General features: G+C 56.3%; 6 protein-coding genes across 6 annotated transcripts; 4 read left to right on the top strand and 2 right to left on the bottom strand.

Moving 5' to 3' along the window:
• Positions 1-317: 317 nt before the first annotated feature.
• On the bottom strand, positions 318-1,555 carry ATEG_07911 (uncharacterized protein; the record flags this gene model as incomplete). The annotated part of the gene is made up of 3 exons (XM_001216532.1): positions 318-1,007; positions 1,072-1,449; positions 1,514-1,555. The coding sequence occupies 3 exons, from the start codon at positions 1,553-1,555 to the stop codon at positions 318-320; spliced, it is 1,110 nt and encodes a 369-aa protein (XP_001216532.1).
• A 3,760-nt stretch (positions 1,556-5,315) lies between these two features.
• Positions 5,316-11,666, top strand: ATEG_07910 (uncharacterized protein; the record flags this gene model as incomplete). The annotated part of the gene is made up of 3 exons (XM_001216531.1): positions 5,316-5,780; positions 5,838-6,504; positions 6,562-11,666. 3 exons carry the CDS (start codon positions 5,316-5,318, stop codon positions 11,664-11,666), a joined length of 6,237 nt encoding a protein of 2,078 aa, XP_001216531.1.
• A 425-nt stretch (positions 11,667-12,091) lies between these two features.
• On the top strand, positions 12,092-13,207 carry ATEG_07909 (sialidase family protein; the record flags this gene model as incomplete). The annotated part of the gene is made up of 1 exon (XM_001216530.1): positions 12,092-13,207. One exon carries the CDS (start codon positions 12,092-12,094, stop codon positions 13,205-13,207), a length of 1,116 nt encoding a protein of 371 aa, XP_001216530.1.
• Positions 13,208-14,585: 1,378 nt separating this feature from the next.
• On the top strand, positions 14,586-16,112 carry ATEG_07908 (aldehyde dehydrogenase family protein; the record flags this gene model as incomplete). Its single annotated transcript, XM_001216529.1, has 3 exons — positions 14,586-14,603; positions 14,651-15,463; positions 15,537-16,112. 3 exons carry the CDS (start codon positions 14,586-14,588, stop codon positions 16,110-16,112), a joined length of 1,407 nt encoding a protein of 468 aa, XP_001216529.1.
• A 501-nt stretch (positions 16,113-16,613) lies between these two features.
• On the bottom strand, positions 16,614-17,481 carry ATEG_07907 (uncharacterized protein; the record flags this gene model as incomplete). Its single annotated transcript, XM_001216528.1, has 2 exons — positions 16,614-16,704; positions 16,886-17,481. 2 exons carry the CDS (start codon positions 17,479-17,481, stop codon positions 16,614-16,616), a joined length of 687 nt encoding a protein of 228 aa, XP_001216528.1.
• Positions 17,482-18,044: 563 nt separating this feature from the next.
• ATEG_07906 (putative 2-ketogluconate transporter) lies at positions 18,045-19,888 on the top strand (the record flags this gene model as incomplete). The annotated part of the gene is made up of 5 exons (XM_001216527.1): positions 18,045-18,401; positions 18,466-18,743; positions 18,805-19,323; positions 19,379-19,590; positions 19,650-19,888. The coding sequence occupies 5 exons, from the start codon at positions 18,045-18,047 to the stop codon at positions 19,886-19,888; spliced, it is 1,605 nt and encodes a 534-aa protein (XP_001216527.1).
• Positions 19,889-19,982: the final 94 nt, after the last annotated feature.

The raw sequence follows: 19,982 nt of genomic DNA, 5'->3' as shown, positions 1-19,982 counted from the left end.
TAGGAAGGATGAGGGGGATTGGAGGTGATGAAGACGGAGGTCTTATCTTCTTCCCCTTCTCCGCATGGCTTATCAATCGGTTGGATCCGGTGCTTTTATCCTCGGCGGGGTAGTCTAACACGGGATTTCTACACGAGAGGAGTGTTTGGAGTGTTCTCCTGCAGTGATATTGCTGTAATGCTATACAGAGTACATCCTACAGATGATAACAAGAATCAGTGGTGAGCAGACCACTACCCTCGGTCTGTTTGGTACCTACTATACCCTCACCTACATTCATTCGATTCCAGAAGACAAGATAATCTTCGTGCAGTCTACTATTTCTGGTTATCAAATCTAAGCTCAACTCGTTCCCCTGTCTGCTCACCACGAACAGGCCGGCCCATTCGGATGATCCCTTTTGGACCATTCAAATCCATGACGATATTGAACAACGTCGCGATATCGCCATCTCCACCACACGCCCTGCAGATCCCCGTGGGGTAGTTGCTCTCGTCCTCAAACAAGCTGCAAAAGGACGGCCACGATAAGGGTTGTGGTGATGCACGAATGTTATTTTCCATAGTTTTTATGCGTACCGGAGAGTCCTCAAGCCACTTGGACTCATAGATACCCGCGTGAGGAAGAAGCATGTGGTTTGAGTGCACCACAAACCCCTCCTTGTTAACTGGAACGCGAGCGATCGTGGTCGAGGTGAACTCCAGACCGACAGCAGTCGTAGGATCCCCGATCAAAAAGTGCCCTGGGCTCGCCATTCCGATCCCCTCCAAAGATTCTACCGCTTCAACGGTGGATTTACTCTCCAAAGCGATACGAAGACCCAGATGGACGGGCACCCGTGACTTGTCCATTCCTTTGGCGCGGATTGCGTTGAAGCAGACTCCTACACCACAGTCGTTGAGTCCAATTTTACCAATCATTCCTGCCTCCGTGATCATTTCGATGGTTGGTAGAGCATCTTGGACGATGGTAACGTGGATCAGGTTGACTGCTTGCTCCTCCATCCACTGACGAGCTCGTTAGTCTCCAGACGTCGTTCGATAGATAGGGTCCTTGAGGAGAGCAACGCACATCCCAGTTCTGGCCCATATAGACACTACCATCACCCCGGTAATAAAGGCTTGTGCATCCATCACTGAACTGACCAAAGACGATTTCTGTGCGGACATTCAAGGCAATTATATCGTTTAGTTGACGGCCTGCTCCATCGGCGATTCCTGTGGCGACATAGCATATCAGCGTCTCCGTCGCATGATGCCATCGGAGGACCCAACCTTTGAGCTCTTGATAGTATCGCGGCCATTTCGATTGGATCACACCGTCAAAGTCGCTGGCTAAGGCTTGAACCTCTGGCCATGAAAGTTTGCTATGCTTCATAAAAAGTTTGGCGTAGAACTCCACGGCTCGGGCTATCTCGTCTCGTGCATTGGTACCATGAAGGTATCCGATCTGTGTGCATCTCGTCAATATGTTTGTGTTGAGCTGGCTTCAATTCCGGCATGTGGAATAATACCTCGTAGGGTGTGCCCCGGCACATAATATGTTTGAGTGGCATACTGGTAGCTGTTGGAGTCGGTTGGAGCAACGTATGAGTATACAATCTTCAAGGTCTATCAGAATGCGCTGTCAAGAACCAATGCAATGTAGAAGGCAATTATATCAGCTCATTAAACAGTAGAATTTCTGCCAGTCCATGTGGCAGGACATCGCCCCTTTTGTAGCATCCGACGGAGATAACCGTATGGGGCTTTCTCCAACAGAGTTGGAGTAGGACATTCCACAGCTATCTTCACAGCCGAACATACCCCAACTGGATAGTGCGTGCCGAAGCCCCTCTTGCATTGTGCAGATAGTCGGACTGCTGTTGAGGGGTCGCTAGGTGTGTTAAGACATGCATTAGCTACCCCAATGCTATAGCTAGTGATCGACATGTAGCAAAAGTCGTTCGCTCTGGCCTCTCTTCCTTCCTCAAAATTAGCCGTAAATACGGATCCACCATCAACGCAAGGCAACATAGAAACATGCGTGCTAGTGGGCTGTGGCAAAGATGTGGTTACGGGAAGTTGGCGGTTAATGCACCGGTATATATAACTACAGCCAACTACACTAATGCCTCCATCCAGGCTGACGAGAGCATGCTCAGGAGCTCTCTCTGGCCCAACAGACGTATCTCAAGGGAACTCGGGGAACAGTGAAAGTATACCGCCGCATAAAACTGTGGGATAAATATGGAATCGAAACCGCCTGGTTCGTTCCAGCACATTCGCGGGAGTCATTCCCAGGCCGACTCTGCAAAGTGCGTGATGCAGGCCTTGAGTTGTTAGTTTACAAACAGATGACCCTGAGAGTGGACGGCAATCGAGGTGTAATGCTACGCGCGTGACTGTTCCCTTGAGTTTGTTGCCACGCAGAGTGAACAAGCAGGGCATACTCCCAGCAGTACAGCCCGCCCCCGGGCCAGGTATGGCGCGTCTCGTCCCTCACCCTCACGGAGCCCTCCACAATATCGGTAATCAGTCAATGTCCTGTAGACGGCCACCGCACCATCAGCTGGTCCCCTAGACACTGGAGGGTCATGGCGCGATGAAAGCGTAGGCGTAGTAACTCCATCGGCTCGCCGGTGTGGTCAAAGATGAGGACCTGGACCAGTGATGGGATCCGTTCCTGGGCCGTAGCCTGGCAGCTTGGGCATTCGCCGTACTGTGGCGGGGCTAGCAATCCCCCGGCGTCTCTCGCCTAGGGATTCGAACATACTGGTTGAAACGCTTGGATCTGTATTGTCCTTGCAAGTAGTGGTAGTGGGATTCGGTCGATGGTAGTGAAGAATACTGGAGATAGCTGGACTGAGCAGCGATGGATAGAGGTGGTGCGAAGGGAAGATGGTAAGAGAGACGGAATAGTTGATTGGGAAGCAATGGCTTTGGACAGTGGGCTGTGCGGTGAATCTTTGAAAGGCGGCCGGCTAGATGGTAAGAGATCTGTCACTGACAGGGGGGACTGCCCTAAAGGGAGAGAGAGATAAAGTGAGAGGTGAAGTAAGAGGTAAAGGCAGTGAAGCGGCTTGGTATCTACCTTCTAGTTCCCTCCCTGTGACGCATACTGGTAGACCAATCCTCCTACTCTGCTTCTAAGTAAAGAAGGTAAGAGATAAAGGGAGAGATGAAGGTAGTGAAGCCGCTTCTCTCTCTGCTTCCTACTTCCCTTTCTGTGAAGCACACCAGCAAATCTATTCTGTAACTCTGCTTCTGAGTAAAAAGTAGCAGGCTGATGCTTGCTGCATTTCCGAGTAGCTTGCTCGGTAAGAAACAGAGGTGCTGGACAGCGTCTGCATGGAATACTTCTAAGTCAAGCATTCGCATTCTAGAGGAATTCGTATCGTAGTAACTCAATGAATCCGGATAGTATCGCATGCTCTGGAAGAAGCAGTGATTACTTCTATCGCGAATACGACACGTTCTTCCCCACGACTACGCATCCAGAGGTGAGCGGGAACCACCGGTCATTTTGATGCATGAGAACATCATCCAATATTGATAATCAACTCGCATGAGGGCGTTGAGTGGATGACGACGGCACAAATGGTCGAAGAATTCATGTCTGGAAAGAGGGCGCGAGCTATCGTCGAACCTGGATTCTACCGCTGCACGTATAAGATCATTGCGGGTGTGGGACGGAGATCCATATCCCCGCCATTGTAACTCATCAGGCCTGGTTTTGGGGATATGATCTCACTGGCGCATGCAGGTGGCATTTTGCCTTTCTCTGATGGGTTCTTCGATTCGCTTAGTTGCTGCTTCTGCATAATCCCATTCCATGTCTACGCGCAAAAGTAACCCCTCAGACCTGCGATACGCAAAAACGTCATAGTGTGTCCACATAGAAAAGGTGGCTAGCTGATATACCAACAGGTGTTGTCATTGATACTAGAGAAGGAGCCATTAACTCTTGGGCTACCGATGAGCACTGAAGGACACGGCATATGACAATTTGTCTTGGAAAGCTATCCTGACATATATCTGCTACGTACAGCGACCACACCAACAGATCATCAGAGCTTCAAGTAGGCCTGTTCGGACATTAACTGCCATTTCCAATCAGTGTGTGCACTTGATTCCACCCCATCCGCCGGATACAGTGAGAAATAACAAAGTCAATGCCACTACTCCTCCACATAATTCGCGGACGACCAGTCCGGTCTCGTCCACGAATCGTAATTCATTGCTCTGTCAGAGATCCAAAGTACATCGTCTCGGGTAATCGGAATGGCCGAGCAGATCCTGGGGTTTCCGCATGCGGGATCTCCACCTAACCCTAATCATACTGACAAGAACACCACCACCTATCCGCCTGGTGCCGATTCGATGTCTATGATTTACCAGCTGGGCGGGCAGAGGGTGCTCATGCTTCATGGGTCCGGTGGTTTCAAACTGCAAGGGGACTCTGGAACTGCGTCGGCGTGACCCGCCTGGTATCCCTCAGGCGGATACCGCGGAGAATCGGCATTTACTCCATTGTTCGATCTCTAGCTAGCGATGCTGGATACTCCAAACCATGGTCTATTCCCGCTTGGCCTCACTGCCATGACATAACTCAGCGCGGACTTGGGATAATCCCATACAAACAACGGGCAGAAATGGGAAATCGAAAAGAAACGGTCTGTTGAGTCAAGTTGGGATTCACCAAGATTCCAATGCGTGTAGAATCGTTCATTGAGCAACCGACGGTGTTCTGATACGCATTATATGCATCGACGCGACAGACCTCTATACAGTGGAAACTTCTAGCGCGAACCGGCCACAACATACCCCGGGAATTGTCAGTTCATGATGCACACATGATGCCCCTAAGGGTGAAAGACCGATTTACTCCGTCTCATCTGGTGGATCTCAAAGCCATGGCTTGGGATCTGTGTAACACATGGTCTGTCTCGCACCTATATTTAGCTCTATCCATACACGGCCATCCCATGGAGCAGCATGGCTACCGGAAAGTCCATCTCCCGGCCATGCTTTATGCCTTCAGCTGCTTTATGAGCACTCGTGCATAATGGTAGTGGACAGCCTCTTTTTCATGCTGACGTCTGCCATGGTATCATGGATTGGCGGTTCCCTGGTTGCAATCGAGTCTTACCCCCTAGACTAAGCATATAAACAACCATCTTGGGATGTCACTTGTGGCACGATAGTTTTACGACATCCGTATCTAATGCTACGAATATTCTAAGCCTACCCCTTTTCTGACGCTTATGTGACTTCCAATCCATACTTCTAACCCCACTAATCGTCTTAATATATCTAATCTTTCAATCGTTCCCAATGGCTACATCCTTCCAACCCAACGTCCACTACACTTTCGGTTCCCCTCTGTCCCCAACCACCGTCATGGATAGTAGACGGGTTTCCGGGATCCTGGAAAGTGACAATGTCTCAAGTCGAGTGTACAACTCCGTCGCGTCGCGACGAGGCTCCCGGAAACTGAGTGCTGAACCGTCCAACCTGGCCGACGTTGTCAACTCTCTCCGTCGGCGAAACAGCAATCAAATGGATTCTCTCATTTCTGCCAAACTGATCAATGCAACTCATTCGACCCTTGTTGATTGGATCCGGGCGGAGCGAATGAGCAAGCTCCCACCGGAGGGAAGCAGCTATGACCGGGTTTTAGTTTGGGCTTCGCTTTTTGTCGACCGATTGCATTCGTTCGATCTGGCCGTTGAAGAGTTTGCCGGAGACAGTCATCTCGCGGCCCAGCTTGTCTACGGGTACTGCATGCTTCTGCTGGAGGTATGTAACTTGCCGTATGGTCTATTGGAGGGCGTCTTGCTAACCTGCATGCATTAGCTGGGTGAAGAAAACTCTTCCGCCTTGATGGTCATGTTTGGCTTCTTCTGCAGCTGCTCTCAGGAGCTGGTCAATCTCTTGGATCGGGCCGAACTATTTGCCGTCTCCCAAGACATCAAGGACCAGCTGGTTTTGGCTTTGGCTGACCTAGTGACGCTGGTTGTCTGTGTGGCTACACACTTCCACAAGTCTTTAAGAGGTATCGCGTCAGAGTCTGTATCTATCGATATCTACAGCTCATTCCCCGGACCGATCGAGAGTTTCCGCAGCCGATGCGAGCATGTCTCTGGGCTGATGTGGAAGCATCAGTTGCTCCGAGAGGGCTTTAACGAGGCAACAGGTAACGATCCACCGTACTCTACTGGATTCTTTCACGCTAACTGCGCTTTAGTGTCCGAAATCCAGACGATCAAGCACTGGCTTGAACCGGAAGATCCTGTGCTGGCAAATGCCACCCAGAACGCCGCTCACCTGGCGCAGGATCGGGAAGAGCTCACCTGTCTCTGGATGACGCCTTACCTGACTCGTTTCCTGAAGAGCGACAAAAAGATCTTGTCCATCGCCGGCAAGCCTGGCTCCGGAAAGACGATCTTGTCGTCCGTCATGATCGATCATTTGCAGTATCCTATCGGCGGCGTGAGCTACAAGCCAATCTTCGTGCCCATTAGTGTGTATCTCCGTAACCACGACCATAGGCAGTTCTAATAGTTCTAACCCAAACTAGACAGCCGCGTGCCCGCCAAAACGACTCCCCAGGGTATTGTCAAAACTATCCTCTCCCAGATCTTTGACAAGCGCATCGGGAACGTGCGGCTGTACCAGATCCTCGCCGATGCGTACAATCGCTGCGAGCAGGCGGTGGAGCCGGAGGACTACGATAACATCATCTGGTCCGCACTGAAAAACGCGCTGCATGCCAGTCTCCGCGGAGCAAAGGAGCTGGTTCTGGTGGTCGACGGGCTGGACGAAGCGTCCTGTGGCGAGGCTGCTCTCGTCCAGAGACTCAAACAGGCCACTGCGGACGCCGACAATCTGAAACTCGTCCTTCTCGGTTCGCAAAAGTCGTCCACCAGTCCAAGCCAGACTGCCGTTAGCATCACTCCCGAGCTGATCTTCGACGACATTGCAGCGGTGGTGCGCCATGTCCTCGAGCCGTGTCGGTCATTCATGGACTTGACCGAGGAGCAGCGCGAGATGACGGTCAATCGTATCACCGAGGCTTCTGACGGTTGCTTCTTGTGGGCCAAACTTGCCTGCAAGCAGATCAGAGCGGAGGGCTCAACGAATTCGCAGGCGCTGTCGAAGTCCGTGGATAACCTCATCAAATCGGGATACGCTGTCAAGGATTTTGTGTCGAACACTCTGCGAAGCAAGACAGTGAGCGAAGACGCTAAGACTATTCTTGGATGGCTGGTCACCGCTGCTCGCCCGCTGGCCGTCTCTGAGTTGCCGGCGTTGTTCTCTGTTCAGCTGGACAAGGGCACCATTACCGAGCGGACGGTCGATGCTCGGCAGGTTTTGAAGCCGGTCAGCTCGCTGGTGTTCTTCCAGAACGGGCTGCTGTATCTTCGTCATGCTCAGATCCGCGACGCGATTATGGACATCTTCTCCCAGGGCAAGGTCCAGTCTTTCGTCAAGGAGAGAAATACCGACATGGCCCGTCGACTGCTGTTCTACACGAAGAACTGCATCACCACCGAGCATGAACCGACTTTGAGTCCCTTGGATGCCGTGGACGCTGAGCGTCTATTGGACCGATACCCACTGCTCGACTTTGCCTTGCGGTACTGGATTGACCATGTCAAGACTGCCTTCGGCTGCACTGCAGACGAGGAGATCACTGCGGCCGTCAAGCAGCTGAGCAAAGCAATGCCGACGTGCAGCACTGTCCCGCTGTTGAGCATGACGATCTGGCAACCCAAGGCAACCCCCGTGCAGATCTCGATGAACGCCATCCAGACCCGCTTCTACCAGCAGATCCTGTCGCCCAGCCATCCGACGACGCTGCAGTCCGTCCTATGCCAGGCACTGCTTTACCGCAGGCTCCACGAGACCCTGCCATCGAAGGTGTCTTGGATTTTGTACGACGCAGTCAAGCTATGCCATGATGTCCTCGGGCCTCGCAGTGTCGTCACTCTCCAGATGGCGCAGTATTTTATCACCATCACCGCCGACCAGACGACGGACTCGCGCACGGAGATCATGATGAAGCGCGTCCAGGTCCTGCAGGTGCTGGTTGAATGCTACAAGATGCACTACGGTGAAAAGAGCGAAATGGTCACGACTATCGTCACCCAGCTAGCGGAGCACTACAAGTCGATCAACGAGGTGAGCAAGGCGGATGAGCTTTACGCCTCGATTCAGGAAACCACTAGCGAGACTACTACCCAGTGGACCAACTCGCGCAAGACGGATGATTCCCTCCGGGTGAATCTCCGAGGTCGCCAGACCAAGGACCAGTACGATGGCGGCACGACCTTGATCCTTGACGAGATGGAGGAAGACGAGCTGATCACGACCACCGCTGAATCCCATGCCGAGTCCCTCATTAGCCTGGCGGAAGCATACAAGTCCCAGGGCAAGATGGAGCTGGCTGAGAGTGCCTACGTCGAAGTGTGGCAGCGCACCAGCAAGGAGTACCGCTCCAATCGATCGACCGAGTTGGAGCTGAAGAACATGCAGGCTGTACTCACCTATGCTCGGTTCCTCCAGTCGCAGGGCCGAAAGGAAGAGGTCGCCTCGATCCTTGCCGGTCTCTGGCAGGAGCATGACCAGAAGACAATCTGCAGCTCCCAGGCAATCGTCTCGCAGCTCGTGGAGGTCGCCAAGATGATGAAAGCGGTCGGTCTGTCGAGCATGGCGCTGAATGTGTTCAAGCACTGTGCGCAGTACTACGAAAGCACCAGCGGCTACCACAGCGCCGCGTACCAGGAGATCCACGAGAGCGTGCAGACGACGTCGACGCTCGTGATGCAGATGGCCACCACGTCCAGCTCGTCCGTTTCCGAGTCCAGCCTCAAGGATATGGTGTACGATTCGGTGCACAACATGGATGCCACCGCCATCTCCGCCGCCAACACGCTGATCGAGATGTACATTTCGCAGCATCGCTGGCACGACGCCACGAGCCTGATCAAGGCCGTGCTGCGGGGCATCTGGCCGCAATTGTTTGCCACATCGGCGCAGGACGTGACGCTCCCGTCCAAGCATCTGGACTACTGTATCACGTTGACCGAGCGGCTGAGTGACTGCTATCATTCTCGGCGCCGGCTCGCGAAGGAAGAGGACATCCGCCATCGTCTCTACACGGCTCTGCGCCGGGACCGCCAGCCCGGCGACAAGGTCTTGGAGCGTGCCACCACGTCTCTTCTCCGTCTGTACCAGCGGACCTCCCAGACCGACAAGGTGATCCATCTGCACCAGGAGTTACTCGGCGACTACACCAAGCAATACGGTGCCGAGCACCCTACCGTCATCAAGAAGCTGTGGACGCTTGCAGAGCTCACCAGCCCGCGGCCAATCTCGGTGGACTACTACCGGCAGCTTGTGTCCGTCCTGCATAAGAACTCCAGCACTTGCCGCCCGGAGGCCTTCGAGCCGCTGTTGATTGTGCTCAACGATCTCTGGAATAAGGAGCGCTACTCGGACGCCTTGCAGCCGTGTAAGATGCTGTTCAACACGCTGAAGACTCCGAAGGTCAGCCCGAAACTGCGTGAGCAGCAGTTCGTCCGCATGGTCTTCAACCGCTACATGCAATGCTTGCGTGCGACCCATGCCAGCTCGACCGTGCTCCACGATGTCGCTGTGCAGTACCGGAACACCTGCAAGTCGGTGTTCGGTGAAACTGCCTCCATCACGGTGCAGTCGACGCTCACTCTGGCCAACATCTGCCAGGAGACGACGCAGTACCAGAGCGAAGCAGTGCAGCTGTACGAGAGCCTTCTCACGATCAAGTCCGACGAGATCGACCACGAGGATATCCGCGGCAGCCTCGAGGCGATCAGCGACAACCAGACCTCGATCGGATCGCAAAAGACGGAGACCCTCTCGACCGAGCAGTTGCAGCAGGTCATCACCCACCGGAGCCAGCGCCTCACGACCATACGGTCCTCGTACGGCTGGGCACACGAGGAGGCCTTGTCAGAGATGGAAGAGATGGCCTCGCTGTATTCCAAGCGCGGCGAGTTTGTCGCCGTGGCCAGCATGCTCAAAGAATCGACCATCCAGGTGTTGTCGACCGAGACCTCGTCCATCCGTCTGACGGCGGCTGCAAAGAGCATTGCGTCCAGCTACATTGCATCTGGTCAGATCCAGCGCGGCCGTGAACTCTCCCAGGAGATCTACCGGCAGATTGTGGCCAAGGATACGAGCAATGCGCGCTCCGTCGGGTTCAACGTGGCATCGCATGGACGACCAACCCTTATGTTCCTGGCCCAACTGGAATACTGTCTGCGCGAAGACACTTCGATCACCCTGAACGAGATCTTCTCCTCGCTGATCACCGAGTATCTCTACTTTGAGCAATTCCGCGCCGACATCAACTCCAAGTCGAGCAGCATGGAGAGCGTGACGGCGTCGGCTTCCCGTCTGTACGGCTTCCTGCTGTCCCGCGGCCGCAAGACGACCATCGCCTGCGTGGAGAACCAATTCGCCGAGTTCTTCCTCGCACGCGAGGGTAACCGCCTGCAACTGTCCAGCGCGACGCAGGTGCAGGAGCTGGCCGTGACGTTGCTCAACTACTTCACGACGCACACGTCGCAGAACTTCCTCCGCTCTGTCGCCATCGCCAGTTACAGCCGCGTCTGTCAGCTCCTCTCCGAGCGCAAATACCAGCCCGCCTGCGACCTCGCCCTGACCTCATTCAAGTTCATCCACGCCCACGACGGGTACACATACCTGCCTACTCTTAAACTCGGCTTCAAGTTGGGCATGGCGATCTCGGGCCGCGAGCAGAAGACGCGCCCCGACGAAGTGCGCCGCAAGACGATGCTGGACATCTCGTCGACGATCATGAAGGAGATGGTGCGGCTGTTCAAGCGGATGAAGATCGACATGACACGGCTGGGGCAGGAGAACCTGAACAACCTCATCGGCCTGCTGGACGAGCAGCAGGACTACCAGAGCCTGGCGTGGGTGCTGACGACCCTGTGGGACAACCGCGAGACGCCCGACACAGCGCAACCGTACTTTATCATCACGCTGGCGCGCATGCTGATCATCACGCGGTACCTGGTGGGCGACTACATGGCGGCGATGCGGCTGGCCGAGGACATTGTGTACAACTGCTGTCGCGTGCACGGCACCCGGCACCCGAACACGTTCGACATGACGGTGCTGCTGTCGCAGCTGTATACGAGCGTGGCGCAGCGGTACCAGTCGCAGCCGGATGGAAAGGAGATGGCATTCCGGTACTATAAGAAGGCGGCGGCGCTGCATGAGAACGCGCTGCGGGCGTTTGTCGACCCGTCGTCGGTCGAGCTCGACTACGCCGCGGAGTTGGGCATGGAGTCGGAAGAGGGCTCGTCGACGTCGACTGAGGCGCTGGAGGACGAGGGCAAGCATGTCCGGCAGCATCTGCATCTGCTGAAGCTTGCGGTGGAGAGACTGGGTGGCTGGCCCAAGGACTTTTCGGAGTACCAGCGCCTCAGCGAGGACGTGTTCAAGGCGTATCCGGATGACCTGAAGGGAGTTGACGGCGTGGAGAAGTGGAATCTGAAGAGCTTTGGCTCTGGAAAGGCCGAGTCGAGCGATGATCTTGTGTCTTCTGGAGTGCAGCAGGGCATCTCGTTCAATGTGCGCGATCTAGGAGGACTCGCTATTGCGGTGTAGGAGGATGGGTAAAAGTGATTGCTATAGTTACAAAAGTTACAGATTGAAGTATCCATAGCAGTGAATTATAGCAATGAATTGATTCCTGTCTTGGAGATATATTTAATGCATTGACCATCCGTGTACCCTGCATCCAGGCCTTCCATACACTTCTTGCCCTACATGTATCCCTCCATCTATACACACTCCCTCTATACATCCCCTCCATCCCCATCATTCCGTACATCCGTTTCCTCCCATCTCCGGTCGTAATGATGATCAATATCATCAGGCAGCCGTGTTTCGATTGCGATAGTCTTGGATGACGTCATGCGCTCACCGCTGAACACATTCCAACGCAATAATAATAGCAATAAAGCATCACTCTCTCCTACTACTCCTTTGTACTCCATACTCCATACTCCTCCCTCCCCATCACACTCACCATGCCCAACTTCGGTCAGAAGATCCTCAAACACCTCGGCCTGGAGGAGGGCCATGCCTCTGGCTTCCCTGGCCATGGCCAGGGCCAGGGCCACGGACAGCCGGACGCTGCCCGTCTGCCCGGCAACCGAGTCATCAACAACGACGAACGCTCTCTCTCGAACCGCCCCGGCGGCACATACCCACGCATCTGCCGCATGGGCGACGGCTCGGTCCTCTCGTCCTTCACGCGCTTCAACCACGGCGAGCGCATCCTGACCGTGGCCCGCAGCGTCGACGGCGCCCGCACCTTCGAGGACATCGGCGAGGTGACGCGCGGCCGCGGCGACGTCGACAACCTGTTCCTGCTGGAGGTGGCGCCGAACGTCGTGCTGGGGGCGTTCCGCAACCACGACCTGGGGCCCGGCGGGCCCACGCACTTCCGCATCACGGTGTGCCGGTCGGTGGACGGCGGGCGGTCGTGGCAGTTCGCGTCGCAGGCGGCGGAGTCGAAGCCGCCGTGCGGGATCTGGGAGCCGTTCATGCGGCTGGGCCAGCGCGGCGAGGTGCAGCTGACGTACTCGCAGGAGTACGCGCACAACAACCAGTGCACGATGCTGGTGCGGTCGTGGGACCAGGGGGCGACCTGGTCGCCGCCCGAGTGTCTGCACGGCCGGGAGCACTGCGTGCGCGATGGGATGAACGGGATTGCGCAGACGTGGGATAATGGGCGGCCGGCGCTGGTGATGGTGTTCGAGACGACGACGCATGGCACGTTTGATCTGGAGGCGCTCATTTCGTACGATGATGGCGCGACCTGGGGACACCGCCATGAGGTGTATGTGCCGCCGCGCGGGCACAATGCGGGCGCACCGCAGATTGCGGCGTTCGGCGATGGTTCTTTGGCGGTGATTTTCATGACGGACGAGGATCACCACCAGGTCGAGTGGACCAAGAATGCGTGTATCAAGGTGGTGTTTGCTGGTCCGCCGCAGGACGGGCGCATCTTCTGGACGCGCCCGACCGTGCTGTGTCCCGGCCAGGGACATTGGCCTGGCATTGCAGCGCTGGACCAGCGCACGCTGCTGGCGACGTACGACTGCGGCGGACCCAAGGCCAAGTCTATCACTTTGCACTAGTGGAGTAGTTGGAGTGTTGCTGGCTTATGTTGGCTAAATTGGACCTATCTATGTACGAGTAATGAGACTTGGAAGCCCAGGATCTCATCCCAGCGAAAGGGACATAACAAAACGTGAAGCGTATCATCCACCATCCATCATTTCAAAGCCTGCACCAGCTCGTCCACCGACTTCATCTGCTTATCGTTGTTCTCTCCCACATCCAGCGCGACCAGCACCCGGCTGACGCAGTTGTAACCCGCAATGCCCGTCGTCAACTCGACAATCTCCCTGTCCGAAAGGCCCTCCGTCTGCAGCCGGGCAAAAGTCGCATCCTGCACCTTCACCGTCTGCGTCATCTCATCGGCATACTGGACGACCGCCTGCTCACGGCTAGACAGGGCACTCTTCGCGAGCGCCTCTTTCGTCGCAGCCAGATCCTCACCCGCAGCAGTCGAAGGCAGCGTACGCACCGCCTGCAACGACTCCGGGCTGATGCCGCCCTTCAATGCCAGCGGGGCATGGGCATTCCACTCGTAGACGGCCTGGGTCAAGACGGCCACACGACACACAGCCAGCTCCAGTAGGCCCTGGTCCACGACAGTGCGCGTGCGAATGGCCCCCAGGAAGCTGTTCCAGCCATCGGCCACCGGCGGCGAGTGCAGCAGCGACAGATCCAGCGGGATCAGAGGGCGGGGATGGCGACGCTCGGCAATGCGCTGGTAGATGTCGGCCGTGTCCTGGTCGGCGGTCGGAGGGGTGTTGGGGGCGTACGGCAGACGCATGGCGAGGGCGGCACAAGATGAAAGTAGCGATTTCGAGTGGACTAGAAGCGGGTGAGTGAGGATTCTACGGGGAATTGGGCGAGCAAGGGGGAGCATGGCTTTATACGGGCGTGCTGGTGTTGAGCGTCTGGGAGAATTCGGCATTCAGGATGGGTGAGTCTTTTGCCGGCGGGGATTGTTAGTCAGCGGAACTAGTTAAGCTGTCATTCTGTTTGTCCCTTTGTCACTTTTATACTCCATAGGCGTGGATGCATTCTTGATGAGCATCAATCTGTGTAGAAGGCATCCTGATACTGGCATCGGAGCCTGGCCCAGATCCAGGAGACGACTCCGTCCATGCCGAGGCAGTGAGCATCCTATAATTGCCTAGACACGCCAGACTAATGGCAATAGTGCAAAGTCTAGCCACTCGCCATGCGGTATGACAGGCCCGGAGGATTCAATATCGCTCTTCCTTCGTCTGATCGCCTGGATTACCCCGCTTCATTGCAGACAGACGGCATGAGGCGCACAATAGAGGGGCCTGCAGAAGCTGCTATATAAGCTGCATATGGCTGGAGGCCTGCTGCTGTCTCGTATTCCCCCCAACAGCCAGATACAGCAGCGCATTCACCATGGCACTGGACATTACGGTATTCCCACCATCTACAGGCTTACGAACCCATTGCTGATGTTGCAGACCTTCTACAATGTTATCAACAACGAGCTCACCTCCACCGCTCAAACCCGCCATGGCATCAACCCGGCCAACCGCCAGCCCAACCCGGAGGTCCCTGTATCAACCGCAGAGGATTTAGATCGCGCCGTCAAGGCCGCCCGCCAGGCCTTCCGCAAGTGGTCGCGGACCTCGTTCGACGAGCGCCGCGCGGCCCTGAACGCCTTTGCCGACGCCATCGAGGCCAACGCCGAGCCTCTGGCCGCACTCTTGACGCAGGAGCAAGGAAAGCCGCTCAGCCAGGCGGCCCAGGAGGTCGGCATGGCCGTGCAGTGGACGCGCTCGCTGCCGACGCTCCAGATCCCCGAGACCGTCCTCGAGGATACCGAGGAGCGCAAGGTCATCCAGCGGTACACGGCCATGGGCGTCTGCGGCGCCATTGTGCCCTGGAACTTCCCCGTCTTGCTGGCCATCGGCAAGATCGTGCCCGCCGTGTACACGGGCAACACGGTCATCGTCAAGCCTTCGCCGTACACCCCGTACTGCGATCTGAAGCTCGCCGAGCTGGCGACGCGCTGCTTCCCCCCGGGCGTCGTGCAGGCGCTCAGCGGCGGCGACGACCTCGGCCCCATGATCACTGAGCACCCGGGCATCGACAAGATCAGCTTTACGGGTTCTTCTGTGACGGGTCGCCGCGTGATGGCCAGCTGCGCAAAGACCCTGAAGCGGGTGACGCTCGAGCTGGGCGGCAACGACCCGTGCATCATCTGCGACGATGTCGACATTGACGCCGTAATCCCCAAGGTGGGCCCCGACTACAAACTACCCACTCAGGGCGTGCGTGCTAATAGATGACCAGGTCGGCATCCTCTCCTTCCTCTGCTCCAGCCAGATCTGCATGATGATCAAGCGGCTGTACGTGCACGAGAAGATCTACGACGCGTTCCGCGAGAAGCTGGTCGCGTTCGTGCAGGCGCTGAAGATGGGCGAGGGCACCGAGCCGGACGTCTTCTTCGGCCCCATCCAGAACGGCATGCAGTTCGACAAGGCCAAGAACCTGTTCGCCAGTCTGTCGGCTGAGGGTCTCACGCCCGTGCTGGGCGGCGCCATCCCCGAGTCGAAGGGGTACTTTGTGCCGCCCACCATCATCGACAACCCGCCCGACACGGCGCGCGTCGTGCAGGAGGAGCCGTTTGCGCCGATCTTGCCGATCATGAAGTGGTCGGACGAGGAGGAGGTGTTGGCCCGCGCGAATGACACGGATATGGGGCTCGGCGCGTCCGTCTGGAGTAAGGATATGGAGCGGGCGCAGCGCATGGCGGACCAGCTCGAGGCGGGTAGTGTCTGGGTCAACTCGCACTTTGATGTCGCGTGGAATACGCCGTTTGGGGGGCACAAGTGCAGTGGAATTGGCACGGAATGGGGGGTGAATGGGTTGACGCAGTGGTGCAATTCGCAGACTCTGTATCTGAAGAAGAATCCTTGATCTGTGATGTAGCTATTGTTGAGTGGAATCATCTTGAACCCGGAGCTTCTAACGAGACATACATCTTCAATGTCCCATCTTTGATGTTGATCACTCGCTACATTTACTGCCGGTGTCGCTGGATATCTATACTCGGTGTTTCTTCTCCCGAATACCCTCGGCCATCTCCGGTTTCCTTGCCTGTGAGAAGCTACATAGCCGCTGGTCGCTAGACTAGGATACCGAATTGATCGTCCATTGTCTAATGCGTCTATCATATCATGTCATTAAGCTAGAGTGTCCCCCGCAGATACTCCCCCAGCGCCATAATGGCCATCGCCTGTCCGTAGGGCATGGCCGTCAACGGGATATCTTTATAGAACTGGAGACTGTCGCCCATGCCAGTTCCGAAGCTGGTATTCTGCAGCTCGCCCTGTGCATCCACAAAGCCCATCACGGCAGCAATGGCCTTCTCGGCCACCGGGCGATACTGCGCGCTGATGTATCGCTTCCGCACAGCCTTCAGGATGCCATAGGCAAACCCGGCCGTCGCAGAGGCTTCCACGTACGAGTCCGAATGATCGAGAAGAGTATGCCACGACCCGGTGCTGTCCTGCAGCTTCTGTAGGGCCTCGCACTGGGCCTCGAGCGTGTCAATCAGGTGCACGCGGATCGGGTCAGAAGGCTCCAGATCAAGCAGCTCGATGATCTCCGGAATGACAATCGTAATCCAGCTGTTCCCTCGTGCCCAACGCGCATCCGCAAAGTTATGTCCCCCCTCTTCAAACGTCCACCCATGATAGAACAGCCCCGTCCGCGCGTCGAACAGGTACTTGATATGTACGAGGAACTGACGCTTCGCCTCGGCAATGTACGCCGGGCGGTTGAGCAGCTTCCCAATCTTCGCCAGCGGCAGCACCGTCATCATCAGCGTGTCGTCCCACAGCTGCTGGTAGTTCTCGGTCAGGTAGGTGATGTGCTGCATGCCGCCGAAGCGGGTGCGCGGCAGGTCGTGCATGGCCCATTCCGCCCACGCGTCCAGCCACGGCAGGTATGTGACGTTGCCGGTCTTCTCGTAGACGTAGGCCAGCGTCAGGAACACGGCCATCGTGTTGATGTTCTTGGTCGTGCCGCCCTCGGCGAACCGCGCCGCGAACCAGTCCTCGATGATCTGCAGCAGCTTCGCGTCGCCCGTCATCTCGTAGTACTTCCAGATCCCGTACAGCCCGATGCCGTGCGTCCATTCCCAGCCGTGCCACGATTTGGTGTCGATGACCCGGCCATCCTGCAGGCGCAGCAGGAATTTTCCGGTCTCGTCTTTGATGTTGACCAGGTTGGAGATGAGCAGGTTGATGGTCTCGCGGACCTGCGGCGGAGGGACGGCAGACATAATGGAAGATTTGAATTCAACTCAGTATTGGTTCAGCTATCGATGAAGAAGATGAATGACAGCTTGCACCCCGCCACTAAGTACCTGCCCGAATAGCCGCCGGCGTGGAGCCCCGATGATACGCGGAAGAACTCGACGCATTTCTCCGCGTGGGATGCAGGCGTCCTCGGGCCAAAGCCCGCCGAGCAGCGACGCTAAGCAAGTGCCAATTTAGCCCCAGCCGCAGCTATTGGCGCTGGCGGCTGCCCAGACCCGGCCAGGATGCATGGCTGCTGCTCCTGCTGTCATGTCTGGGGGTTGTTTCGGGCCAATGGACCCCGCCAGGCCTGGGGAAGGGAGATGCCGGCCACCCTAAGCGAAAACCCGGGGAAATGCCCCGTCTGGTCATGGTGGTTTGGGGTAGTATCCATGGCCAGTCGGTGTATGCATGGACGAGCATGGCTGGTCTCGTAGTCTGTGCTAGTTAAAAGGCCTGCTCCCTCCACTCGGCTCGTGGGTCTGTTTTTATCTTTGTGCTTTGAGTGTTGGTAGTGCCGTCTCTTCCCCTACCTCTGCAGCTCATCATGGCCAAGGACGCTACATCGCCGCCCGGTGATCCCACAGTGGACAGCACTGTCACCGAGGCTTACTTGAAACAGGCCAGGGATATCTCGCACGTCGAGCAGGTCCTGTCTCAGACCGACGATCTCAAGAAAGATGACATGGACTACAGCCGTGTGGACAAGGAAGTCCAGGAGTACGCCAACCGCGCCCAGATCGATATCGACGAGGCGACCAACAAACGCCTGCGCCGCATGATTGATCGCAGAGTGCTGGCGGTCATGATTTGTACATATTTCCTGCAGGCGCTGGACAAGGGAACGATGTCGTTTGCGTCGGTGATGGGGATTATCGAAGACACGGGCATGCATGGTCAGGAGGTATGCTCCCATTTTCCATCCACCCTCTATCGCCGTGGATGATACTGACCAGATTGTCCGCTAGTACAACTGGCTCACGACGTGTATCTACATCGCCGTCCTGTGCGTCGAATACCCAACCAACTGGATCATTCAGCGGGTGCCCATCGCCAAATACCTCGGCGCCAACATCTGTCTCTGGGGTGCCGTCCTGGCTCTGCACAGCGCGTGCCACAACTTCGCCGGCCTGGTGACTGTGCGCATCCTGCTCGGTATCTTCGAGGCGGTCTGCCAGCCCTCGTTCGTGCTGCTGTCCAGTATGTGGTACCGGCGTGAGGAGCAGGCCGCCACCGTGACCTATTGGTGCGTCTTCCATCTATACAATTTATACCCTCTTCATCAAATTACCCTCTAACCCCAACAGGTACATGATGAACGGCGGACAGCAGATTGTCGGCGGTCTGCTGGCGTACTGCTTCAGTCTAATCGGCAAGGACAAGGCCATCTTCTCGTGGCAGGCGCTATTCCTCACGTACGGCTGCCTCTCGGTGCTCTGGGGCCTCTTCGTAATCTGGTGGATGCCTGACTCGCCCATGCGCGCCAAGTGCTTCAGCGAGGAAGACAAGCATCTGATGGTCGAGCGCGTGCGCTCCAACCAGACCGGCCTGCAGAACAAGACCTTCCGCGGGTACCAGATGCTCGAGGCCTTCAAGGACCCGCAGATGTACTGCTACTGCGCCATCCAGGTCTTCACCACGCTACCCACCAGCGGGCTGGGCGCGTTTGCCAACATTATCATCAAGGGCTTCGACTTTACCCTGCTGCAGACGCAGCTGCTGGCCATGGTGCTGGGCTTCTACATTATTATCGTCTTGCTCACCTCGTCGTTCCTGGTGAAAAAGACCAACCAGAACCTGCTGGTCATGCTCGGCTTCATCATCCCGTATGCTACGCCCTCACTCCTAACGCTGCACCAAAGCGCACGCTAACATCCCCAGCTCCTACGTCGGCACCATCGTCCTGATGACCGTCGAGAACAAGAACATGGGCACCAAGGTCGGCCTGCTCATCAGCTACTACATCACGCTGTCCTTCTGGTCGGCCCAGAACCTGTGTCTGTCCATGGTGTCGCGCAACATCGCCGGCGCCACCAAGAAGTCCACCGTTGTCGCGGCCACCTTCGTCTCGTGGGCCGTCGGAAACGCCATCGGTTAGTGGCCCTCCTTATCCTTTCTCCCATGTAAATCCCCTCTCACTAACGGTGAATAGGCCCCCAGGTCTTCCTCCCGCGCGACGCCCCGCGGTACTTCATCGCCTTTGGCGTGCATCTGGGCTGCTACACCGCTATGACGATTGCGGTGATCTTCCTGCGTTTCTACCTGAAGCACCAGAATAAGAAGAAGGAGCGGCTTTTGCGAGAAGCGGGCATGAATGCTGACACCAACTTGACGCATGCCTTTGAGGACCGGACAGACCAGGAGAACTTGAATTTCCGCTATATCTACTAGGGTTGCTTTCATTTGGTATGGGTTCAGCTTGGATAGTGTGATATGGGTTAATGGGTCTGGGTCTCTTGAAATGAGTATCATGACATTCTTGTCC

The sequence above is a fragment of the Aspergillus terreus genome, genomic scaffold, assembly GCF_000149615.1.
Source record: "Aspergillus terreus NIH2624 scaffold_11 genomic scaffold, whole genome shotgun sequence".
Lineage (NCBI taxonomy): Eukaryota > Fungi > Ascomycota > Eurotiomycetes > Eurotiales > Aspergillaceae > Aspergillus > Aspergillus terreus.
The sequence above is the reverse complement of the archived record's forward strand: the minus strand, read 5'-3'. Positions and strand labels throughout refer to the sequence as shown.